Source organism: Notolabrus celidotus, chromosome 2 (assembly GCF_009762535.1).
Source record: "Notolabrus celidotus isolate fNotCel1 chromosome 2, fNotCel1.pri, whole genome shotgun sequence".
In the NCBI taxonomy this organism is placed as follows: domain Eukaryota; kingdom Metazoa; phylum Chordata; class Actinopteri; order Labriformes; family Labridae; genus Notolabrus; species Notolabrus celidotus.
In genome coordinates this window covers 38,566,200-38,578,222 of record NC_048273.1, presented here as the reverse complement: position 1 = coordinate 38,578,222, position 12,023 = coordinate 38,566,200, and the positions used below count along the sequence as shown (strand labels likewise).

Below are 12,023 nucleotides of genomic sequence, written 5' to 3'. Positions count from 1 at the left end.
TCTAAGTTTTGAACCTCTCACTCTGCTCACCAGAGTTCCACCCCACACACACCAATGTTAAAGTGAGGAAAGAGCTGAAATTTGATGAATTTTTGAACAGTGAAATCTGTGAAACTGTGAAAGGTATCAAAAAAGTGAAACAAGTGTAGATAGCTGAAAGTCTTGTGAACAGTTTAAAGTTTGAATGGAGTCTATAAGTGAAAGTATGCTGAAGCTATGAGCTGTAGTAGTTGAAGAAGTTGAAGTGGATTTGAAGATTCCGCCCCATCTGTTTCAATGTTAAAAAAAAGGTTAAATAAAGTTGAATTATTCAAAAAGTATAAGGGTTGAAGATGTGAAAAGATATAGCCCGCGAATGGTGAAGAAGCTGAATAGTTTAAAAGTTGAACGGTGAAAATCGGACAAAATTTGAAGGCTGTGAAAGCGGTCACGGAAGAAGAAAAATAATAATAAGTTTAAAGTAGAAGAACAATATGTTGAAATGCTCAGCATTTCAACATAATAATAATATTACTAATAATAATAATAATAATAATACATTTTTTTAAATTTATATAGCACTTTTCAAAATATGGATACATAATGCTTTAAAAATGAGAAACTAAAAGACAATAAAAGAGAAAGCTGGGGAAGAAAAATAAATGGAAATAGAACAGTGTTGGAAGAATAAAAATGATAAAAGATTAAGACAATAAAAACAATCAGAAATATATATAAAATATAATACAAATTAGTTTTCTTCTATCCTCCTTGTGTCACTTTTTGTTTGTTTGTTTACAAATAGGTTACAAAAGGTTAAACCCTGTGATGGTGTTTCTGTCATTTTGGTGGTATTTATTCTACACAATGGAGTGCAGTGTCAGGCTATAACCACCAGGTGGCAGCACAGAGCAGAGTCTCATTAAAGTCCGGCTTTTTGATTCTGCTCTCCTCACGCCAGCTTGTTCCAAGCATGAACACAGCTTTTCAAATCAGAGCCTCATTTCTGTGTTATTACAATAGTTCAGCAGAGTTCGACATTATTTCCTCTCTCGTTAACAAACATCTCATCTCTTCAGAGTCTTTGTTACATTTATTGAAGCTACAGGAGGTGCGTTACTTGCACGCAAATCCATCACCATGACGCATTCATGATCGTATGCATTTGATGATGAGAAACACAACAGCTCTGCAGCTCTTTGTGTAACGTGAGAAGAGAAAAGGGCAACTCATTTAGGCAACTTGGTCCCTCTCCCAAAACATCTCGTCCAATCACAGCAGCGCTCTCCTGCATGAGGTAGTGAGCGCCCTGGGGACTCTTTGCCCAGCTGAGAGGTGGTCTCTTTGTATGACAGAGCTGAACAAGGACTCCTGACTCTGCAGACAACAGACAACAGGCGCTGCTACAGCTGCTGGACTGCAGAGCTTGCGTTCACGGAGGAGTGTGAGGCTGCGACTTGTGAGCACAGAAGCTGCAGAAAAACCAAAGATTTGATTTCCCTCTCTGCTTTTCCTTTGACTCATGTTTTGCTCTTTGTAAACTGTTCTCAGTCCATTTTTTGGAGCCAGATGACTCTACCTTTATCTCGAGGCTCACCCTGAGGTTGCGACTGGCGAGACCACAACACCCCAGAACTTTGCCTGTGAAGAGTCTTGGATCTGAAATGGGCAGTAGATTGATGTGGCTGTCCCTGGCGCTGTCAGTGGCGTGTGCAGCCGGGCAGGCTCCGGGGACCGGGGCCACAAATGAGGACATCCCTGAGGGCGCATCCACCCTGGCGTTCGTGTTTGATGTAACCGGCTCCATGTACGACGACCTCGTGCAGGTCATCGAAGGCGCGTCAAAGATCCTGGAGACATCCCTGAACAGACCCAAGAAAACTTTGTATAACTTCGCTCTGGTGCCCTTCCACGACCCAGGTAATGACATGAAACCAAAACCATGAAAGTGTTGTTATCAGACGTGTTGACAACTTTTCTTTCAGCTTTCCTTGCATTATTTGCAGGACTATTTACAGTTGACTCTCTGCTGTGACAACAAAAGCACACAGAAAAGTGAGAAATGTGATAGTTTGCTCACAGTCCGCCCTTTGAATGCCTAATGTTCCTCACACCTCCAGAGGAGTCCAAAAGGAGGGGACTCTGGGGGATCCTGTCTCCGCACACAGATGTTCAGCCTGGCGGTCACTATCATTAGCATTCCGCCACAGTTAGTGCGGGACTTTAGGTTTGCAATGCAGCTTGATGATTATCATCACCCCTGGGTGCTCTCTCATTCTGACCAGCTAATGCTCAGACAATATATCATTGGGCTATTTAACAGTAACCCTGGCTTTTAGGTCAGAGGTGCAGGCACAATGTGATGCAACAGAGAATCAGTGGTACATAATTCAGACTATCATTAAGTCAAGATTTGAGTTCATCTGGTCGATAGAATAACCACACACTGATGGAAAACAACAACACAATGCATTCGATGTGTTATGGAAATAAAAATAATAATAATTCAAAGAAGAATACATTTTTCCTTAATGCACTTTGAGAATAATGTTGAAATGAAATCTTGTGATTTAAGCTCCAGTGAGGAACTTTCTGTTCCTATTGATGTAAGTAGCACCCCTTATCTCTTCACAGATCTTGTCCTCTCCATGCATCAGCAGTTTCTTATCAAAAAATCTCATCCTGCTTTCTATTAAAGCAGTTGTTGGTAGGAATGGTGTAAAAAACGTTACTTTTTTTCTGCTGGGTTTGGAGAAAAGGTCATAATACTAATCGGTACTCATCTGTAAGTGAAGTAATTTGATATTATGGCGAAATCTCTGTGTTTTCCAATGCCTTTATATCAAGCAGTGTTATTATTCCCCTTGTTCCCGTTATCACGGACCAATCAGAGCTACTCCCCAACCCTCTGTCCTGATTGGTAAAGTGGCGGCCCCACTACGTCACTCTGATTGGCTGGGAAGCCACTACTTCCTCATAGAACGCACACAACAATCTTTTATGGGCGGGGTTACGACAGCAGAGAGGGATGGGGTTGTTTTGACATTTGAAATCCCTCTCAGAACTAATGATTATATCACAACTACCAACAGCAGCTTTAACAGTTGAATGAATTATTCACTGCAAATATTTGCTTTACAATTTTTAAAAAGCTGTATTCTCAGTGTGCTGTCAATCGTCTTGTCTGACACCTGTCCCCTCACAGTGGTTACAGGCTTTGAGAAATGCAATGTTGAAATTTTCGCTATTCTGCTGATGGCCAATTTCTTTCAATAACAGCTTAAAATCCCCTACAGGAGCTTTAAAGTTCAATTTTTGACTTTAGTCTTGACTTTTTTTTTTTCTCAAAGTGCATACTGAAAAAAATCTTCCTCCTCTTTTAATTCTTTCTCATCCCTGACTCTAATACTTTTCTGTGATGTGTCATGTCACTGCTGTAGTGCACATTTAATCACAACCACACATTTAATTTGACATTAAACATTTTGGCAGTGGAAAAAACTTTGTGTAAGAGTTTCAAAAGTCCCTGTATTGAGTATTTTCTAACAAGGACAACAGGTAACTTAGCTGCTTTCAAGAAATACTATTAGAGGCTGTTGTAATGTCACGTCAGTGGGGTTTGTGTGCTGATTTGGAGGAGTGACTTGCAGAAAAAGTGCTCCATCATCAGCCAAAGAAAGGGGGAACACTGAAAAGTGCTTGAAAACAGAACACCACAAAACTCTCAATCTCTAATATTTGTGCGGTGTCCTTCCAGTGTTTGATTCACGTCACTAGTTTAAAATCTCTCTCTCTCTATATAAATATATATTCAAAGTGTCCTTAGTTTAACTCAAATTCACTTCTTAGCAACTGCACAAAACAAACTGCTGGGAGAGATCTGAGGGAGAAGAGAGAAGGAGATGAATCGTCAGAGGTGATCTGTGCGGTGAAGAGCCAGATTCCTATTCCAGATGTTTGTCCTCCTCTGCGAAACTTCAGCATATCACACATTCTTATGAAGCCCAGTTCCTTCATCACAGATTGAAGCTGCAGCTCTGTGCCCAGAATAATAATTACATAGAAGGAAGAAACATGCTCCCTGTACACAATGATGAATCCATTACTAAAGTCAAATCATTAGCAGATGATAAAGGAGCCGTGATGTGTTGTATAATGGACAAAACACCAGTGAGGAGAGAATAATGATTTTTTAACTTATAAAGCAAATGTTCCTCATGACAGGAAGTCATTTTACTGTTCTTTTGTGTTACTGAAGCTGCAACAGCTTGATTAACATATGTTGACTTCTCCCTGCAGCCTCTATGTCTTTGTGTTTGTCCCCACCGCCGAGTGACGTTGGTTTTCTTCTTAAAATGTTTACAAGGATGTCAAAGTGTGTTCTCCCAAACCCCCAGGGGCACGGACCAATGATTAGCAAAGCAGAGGTTGCAGAACATTTCCCCTTGTGCTTTTTCTGCCGTTTTCTCTGTTGTCTCACTTTTTCTGCACCCAGCTTTGTTTTCGGAAGAGCTTTCATTTCAGCTTTGCTTCATTCAGACGCAGATCCACTTTCTCCGCTCAACATCCGACCCAGCGCGATAACCCAGTCCCTCCTGTTTGATTTGGCTCCCTTTAAATCAGAGTCCGGAGCTTCCCCCCTTTATTTACACTGCAATCTGACACTGTAAACATTGGAGTGTGTTTGTGTATCTGTGTTTCTTTCGGCCTGTGTGTGAAGCGAGAGTGTCAGGAGGATGCCTGGATATTGGGGTCAGGCTTGTGTGGGAAGATCAGTCAGGAAGCTCCCCCCCTCTCCCCCTTTCCTCCATCCTGCGGGGAGAGAAAGAAAGAAAGACAGCTAGAGAATACTTCACGTCAATTTCAAGTCATTTTACTGAGGCAGAGGAGCTGCAGGTTGTGCTCCTGAGTCTGAAAACACCCCTATAAATAAGAGAAACACAGAACTTCTTTCTTGGTTGTATGATCACTTGTATGTCAAACTTAAGAGCATTTCTGATTCCCGACTTAGAAAGAAACCCTAAACCATGTGAAGAACGGACTCTAGTGAGTAAAGAAAGACTACGTGTGTACAACTTTGTTTCCAAAGCCTCCTGCAGGTCTATTTTGTTCATGACTCTGCTGACGTCCAAACACACACACGCTCGTCCTTGTAAATAATGCCGTGCTGTGAGAGGGTGTGTTTGTGTGTGTGTGTCTTGTACATGCTTGTGTGAGTGTTTAATTAGCTGAGGATGAGATGGGTCAGAGCCCGGGGCCTCAGGTCACTGGGGGATTGAGCTCTGTCTCCATTTAGTGCTGTCAGAAATCATTTAGACTCTAACACGTTTTTGTTGTGTTAGCTGTTTAATGGATTTGGGAAGGAGCATTGGCTGCAAAGTTTACGTACTACCTAGGCTCTTAAAGTTGCGTCTACATCATTACGCCTCCTTTCATGTGGCGTGAAGATATAGCAGTCATTTAATGGAGCATCTTCTGATAAAAACTCCAACTGAGACTCCACAAATGTCTCAAAATGTACCATCTTCAAACTCCTGCTTGTTTTATTCGTCTTTTGTGGTTGCCTATAAGATTTTTGTTCTTCTTCACTGTTGTAGTTTGGTTGCCCATTCATAAAAAGGTTTACAAGTCCCACAGTGGCCTCCTGATGTTGACACTGACACTGTCCCACACACTCAAAGCTATGCTAGTTGGTGGATTCTGTTGCACATTGATGCCTGAAGGTTTAACTGGTTAGGAATGCCATCATAGAGACTATCAAGACGTAATAAGTGTTCAAATGGGGACAACAATGGACACTTCAGGTTGCTTTCTAGCTTGAATTTGTAGTTCTGCAACCTTTGTGCAAAAAGGGATGTGTGCATTTAGTCGCTAGATCACCACCCTCGCTAGATGTCAGCAGAATTACTAGTCAGTTAAATGAATTATCTGTATTTTTATTACTGTTGTCCTGCCAGTCTTAAGTTGTGGTGCAGCCAACAGCCACAAGCCAAGGGTGTAGCTCTGGTACTGCTGTAATGCTATAATGCTATGATGCTATGATGCTACAATGCTCTACTACACAAACAAGATGACAGATGGTGTCTCGTTGCATGACGCCGTTTCTCAGTGTTTTGATGTAGAAAATGGACATACCATTGTTTGTAAGCTCTGCTGGATAACATGACACATAACCATTGCACTGGACTAAAGGCTGATTTATACTTCTGCGTCGCCCCTTCACAGCAGTGGCTGACGCGGACATGAGCACTACATACTTCTGCGGCCGATGTGCGGCCGATGCGTGGGATCCTTGAAGTTCTGTAAATGCGGGAAACACAATGCAGCCGAGTGGACCAATCACAGGGCTTGTGGTCCGCGTCGATTCTACGGGTAGTTACATTTTGGAGGAGGTTCATGTGAGCTACGTGTGTAGGCCTCTGCGTAGGTACGGGTGATACACGGACCCCCGGCGTAGGCTACGCCGTCGATTCGACATAGAAGTATAAATCAGCCTTAATGTGGAACCAGCACAAGCATAGGACATTAACCTTCAAGAAGAACCCACGGCTGGTGGTGCAAGCTCTGCTAACTTTAGACACACTCAGCAAAACAATTTGACATAGTTTACTCACAGACTGTGATTCCAATGAATGGAAATTTCTGATGAAACAACTACAGAATTAGATGCTTCTGAACAATCCTAGCGTGAACTGTAAAGAACTAAATAAAGAGCTTGAGAGAGAACTTCAAATCTTGTCCTGCATGACCCAGGCGAGCCCCTCTGGACTGCCAGTTTGGTAAAGTTAGGTCTTATTTTTGGGCTTTTACACCTTTATTTATAGAGGAGAGGACTGTTGGAAGTGTAGGAAACTTGGAGAATGACATGCAGGAAAGAGGCTGCAGGCTGGATTCAACCCCGGGCCGCAAATTCACCATTAGGCTAAGTCCACGCCCAGTTAGGTAAACTTGTCAGATGCAGCCAGGAGCGTTTTTTGAGGAGGTAGGAAGTTTCAAACACTGTTTGACATTCTGACCCTTTGATGGAACAGAAGAGCTAAAAGTCAGCATGTGTTATACTTAACCAGACAGCTGGAGAACAAAGCAGAAACAGAAACAAGGGATGGTACAGGTCCAACAGAAATTTCTGCTTCACTGATATCTGTTTACCATCGAAGTCCAAACTCAGATTGGTCTGGATGAACTCAGAGGCTGAGGACTTTGACTTCTGTTTTATTGGTATCTAGAGTTAGTTTGAGCGATGTGCTCTGCAGATTGGTTATGCTCGGTTGATGGTATGTCTTACCACCCTTTCCGAGTCAGCTATAGTTAAGGAGATGGAGCAAAGCTCTGGGTGTGGAGTGATGAGTGAAGATGACGCGACAGCTCCTACCTCCTCTGCATGATCAAAGGCTTTCATCTCACGACTCCCTTTGTCGGCCTTTTTCCACCTACCCCTTTTCTCCTTTTGTGTCCTTCTTTGCAGAGCAGCAGTTTTTTGTCTGAACCACCCCACCCGTGTGAGATTACAAGGAGCTTGCGTTTAGCTGGACGGAGTCAATAATGATGCTATTAGGCAGGAATGCCAAAAGAGCGAGGTGGAGTTTTTTTGGGGTAGAATTAGAGGAGGAGTGAGGAGTGTGGCAGACTACAATGACTGTCTTTGTGTTTCATGTTCTCATTGACCTGCCCGGGAATATCAAAACGGCCTGTAATTTTTTAGGACTATACATAGACCCTCTGAAGTGCTCTGAGGTGCTCTTAGTGCGATTGTTTCAACTCCATGTAGCTTTGTAATCGGTGCTCAGAGGTCATCCCCTTTTATCTTTTAGGCAGCACATACCTGAGGGATGCTGCAGGTGTTTAGAAGAGTTGCAGGTAGTTGACCTTTGGATGCAGGGGTATGAGATAAATCCATGTGACACAGATGACCCATTCAAAATCCATTTGTCAAACTTTTCCTCGGACTCTCTACCATGTCGGGTTTGTTTCCCTGGAGGCTTTGGATTTGTTGTTGAATTCCAAGCGTCATCCTCAGGCTCTGAAGGTCTGAACGCTCTGGTCGTGTCCCTCAGGGCTCTTTGACATTACTGTCTGGGCGCTCACCAATATCCCCTTGACCTTGTGGAGGCTTGTTTTTTGTTTGAGTTCAACCTTCCTTGATGGTGATGGTTATAAATGTTGCCGCATGGAGAAACTATTTAGGAACTTTGGATGACAAGTGACTGCAGGGTTAAAGGCGTTCCTGCTCTCTGAAGCCTGTAGGATTCAGTTATATGAAGCTACTCTGTTGGGATAGTATGTACCATCAATGGGCAGCTGCAGAAAATTTGGACCCTGAACAGTGTCAGTGTAAAAAGATCATTTTACAATCTGAGGTAAAGGTCTGCTTATTTACACAAGAAGACCGCTGAAGAGGGGAATCTGACCACAAACTGTATGTTTAAAGAACTTGCAGTGTGTTTGCTGCATGTCTAAGATGTGTATTTCCTGTTCTGGGCCAGACATGTTTACCTGACATATCCCTAACTACTGCCATGTGTCTACAGCGTAAGCAGCCAGTTACTCCATGTTCATGTATCGCACAGAGATGAGCACTCCAGGCAAGTCAGGTGATTTTGATAACAGCTGCCAGTTCCTTCCTTCCTTTTGTTGGTGGGAAGAGTTGTATAAATGCTGTTATCATGAGCTGTATTCACACATGCACAAAACTCAGGAAAACAAAAAATTTTGACCCTTACTGTACTCAGACTTTTTTTTTGCCTCCTTCCTTGGGATGTTACTGCAAGAAGTCAGGCTAAATTAATGTGAGAAAGCAGCAGAGAACATTCATGAAACTTCACTAGGAGCAAACAGGATAGGGTTTCGACATTTTCTAAACTCTGGACCAATGCAAATCTTGAAGAGCAACAAATAATGGGGCGTATATTTAATGCCTGTTGGATATGTCACCCCAGAAATTGGAATCCTGCCCAGAAACTCTTAGCAACAAATGCTATCTGAAGACTCTTTACAAACAGAGCAGGTCTTGACCGAACTCTATGTTCTATTATTAACAAAGACCCAACATCAAGACAGGATAAGATCCAGTCCCATCTTACAGACAGGACTCAGTCTGATCTCATCTTAATCCACCATGAGCAGAGCACTTTGCAGCATTTAGCAAGTTACAGTGGCAAGGACAAACTTCCTTTAACAGGCAGAAACCTCCAGCAGGACCAGACTCATGTTAGACACCCATCTGCTGAGACCGTGTTGGAGAGAGGGATAGAGGGAGATGAAGAAAGAGAGAGAGATGATAGTGTAGAGAAGGATAGTAGTAGACAAGAACAACACAAGCAAAGATCTAGACAAGAGGAAACAAGATCAGTACGAGTAACAAAGTGCTTCAAGTCCATTTGGGTGCAGGTACTGCCAAGCAGTGTAAAGGCAATGCACAAAAGTAAACAAGGATTTTTTTTTTTTTTTGTAAAATAAGGAACATCTACAATGAAGCAACCAAACCATTTAAGACTTTCCATTATCATCATCAACAATTAACACCACCACAATAATGACCAAAGTACCAAGTGCTGGGTCACTCAAGAGCTTGCAATTTACAATATGGGGAAGAAAAGAAAACCTGTCATCAGGCAAATAAGCAACTTAAAATAAAATGAAGACAAGTTTTAAACTAAGATACAGGAACACTAACAGGTATCATTCACTGTCACTTTCTCCCAGAGTTCAATCATCTTTATTTATATAGTCACAACAAATCACCACAGATGTTATCTGCAGACTCTTTCCAAACAGAGCAGGTCTAGACCGTACTCTATGTTCTATTATTAACAAAGACCCAACATCAAGACAGGATTAGATCCAGTCCCATCTTACAGACAGGACTCAGTCTGATCTCATCTTAATCCACTATGAGCAGAGCACTTTGCTGCATTTAGCAAGTTACAGTGGCAAGGACAAACTTCCTTTAACAGGCAGAAACCTCCAGCAGGACCAGACTCATGTTAGACACACATCTGCTGAGACTGAGATGGGGTTGGAAAGAGTGATAGAGGGAGATGAAGAGAGAGAGAGAGATGATAGTGTTGAGCCGGATAAGAAGTAGTTGTGGCCGCTGGAGTCTTGAACGTCCACAGCAGCAGGCCGTCTACGGCAGTGACTCAAAGGAACCTACAAGACAAGGGAGCTCAGGGACTCCAGAAAGGTCTGTGGTTAGTAACTTTAATGGGACAGATAGTACTCTGCAAGTTCTGTTGACATGTTATGTTATGTTATGTTGCGTTCACCCACAAACTATCACATAGTGTGTTGTCATTGCCTGGAATTGGCTAACACTGCTCACAATGAACTTAAACGCTACCTGTTCAGATCTGATCTTGATTTCCGAGGTACATGTAACGCACAATAACAGGATGAAAAAAGACAACCAGGGCTGAAGACAGTTTACACATATGGTTAATATAAGTGCTAAAGCTGTCATTATAGCAGGGGTATCTGTTGCTTCGCCTGTCGCCATGTTGGAAACATAACACATCAGACTTTTGATGTTCTGCCTCCTGAAACCCCAACCACCCACAGCCCTCATCCTACAGTGAAGACTTCATGCTAGGAGGAGAATGTTAGAACGAGCAACTTTGGATTCTTTTGGAGTCACTTTCAGGAGCGTATATGTGATAGAGGTTGCACATTGTTTTGACAACGGCCGTACAGTCTTCTGGCTCGACACTGCTTGGGCCAGAGGACATTTCCAGAGAATTCAATAGAAGCTGTACGTAACACTCTGACCCATTTTCATGCCCCTATAGCAAAAGTTTGGCTCCCTCACTGCTATTTCCAATTCACTGCTGTTTAACTTGAATGGATTGTTTCCAGCTGCCCATTGCGCTTCACGCCAACTGCAGACATACGCTCACTGTGCTGTGTTAGTATTCACCAGTCAGCATTTTTACCGCTTTATTACTCAAAATAATAAGCAGCAACCCCAGCCCTTGTACTGTTGCCTCTTTAAGGAGGGCTTTCCTCAAACCAGAATTTACAGTCAATTTAGACTCAACAGATCAACGTCTAGACATTATTATTATTATGAAAATATTTTTCCTAAAAGCTTTTTTCTTGTTTGTTTTCATTGTTTTATGTCATACTTTTGGCAGCTGGAGGACTGAATTATAACACATCAGATTTACGTGCAAACAGATCTGGTGCCAGGGTTGAGCATTCCCATGGTGTGGTTTGGCATGACCTCATTGTCTTTACTGTGTGAGCTGTTTATGTTCAGTTTAGTTAAAACATATGTTCGATTTTTAGCAGCTTAGCTGGTGCATCAAGAGTGACATTTACTCATAAACTAGCTCAAGAGTGATGGACTTCTTCTCATGGAAAATAGATGGAGGACACTTCTTCTGAGTTATTTTAGATTCACCACATAAAGACAGTTACTTGAGCTGGATGATCTAGGCCCAGAAAAGCAGTGACGCAGCCCATCTGTTGCCCTTTTTCACACACGGTCAGATTCTTCAAACTGCCCTGACCAATATCTTTATTACTATCAGTCCTCGCCATTAGCAGCTCAGCTACCAGTAGCTACCTTTAGCGTCTGTTGTTATTTTGATGAGAGCAAAGATCAAAGTATGTGCACAATAGAAAGACTAAAAGAGTCTGTCATGTTTTTCTGGAACTCAAAGTCGCGTGACTCTCTCTCTCTCTCTCTCTCTCTCTCTCTCTCTCTCTCTCTCTCTTTCTCTTTCTCTTTCTCTTATTCTCCTCTATCCCTCTTTCCAACCCCAACTCAGTCTCAGCAGATGTCAATCAATCAATCAATCAATCTTTATTTGTATAGCGCCAAATCACAACAAACGTTTTCTCAATACGCTTTTACAAACAGAGCAGGTCTAGACCACTCTATGTCAAATTATGAACAGAGACCCAACACCAACCCAACAAGACAGGATAAGACTCAGTCTGACCCCACCTTAATCCACCATGAGCATTGCACCTCACAGTATTTAGCTAGTTACAGTGGTGAGGAAAAACTTCCTTTAACACGCAGAAACCTCGAGCAGAACCAG

General features: G+C 42.4%; 1 protein-coding gene across 2 annotated transcripts in view; it reads left to right on the top strand.

Annotated features, from left to right (window-relative positions):
• Positions 1 to 918: 918 nt before the first annotated feature.
• The window catches only part of hmcn1 (hemicentin 1), a 112,050-nt gene continuing 100,945 nt past the window's right edge, over positions 919 to 12,023 (top strand). The window contains exons 1-2 of one of the 2 annotated variants that reach the window (XM_034675328.1): positions 919 to 1,438; positions 1,531 to 1,899. In XM_034675328.1, the coding sequence (XP_034531219.1) occupies positions 1,644 to 1,899 (256 nt within the window). In that variant the 5' untranslated portion in view covers positions 919 to 1,438; positions 1,531 to 1,643. Of the gene's footprint in view, positions 1,900 to 12,023 lie in introns of both variants that reach the window. The other variant, XM_034675321.1, reaches the window with a different exon arrangement.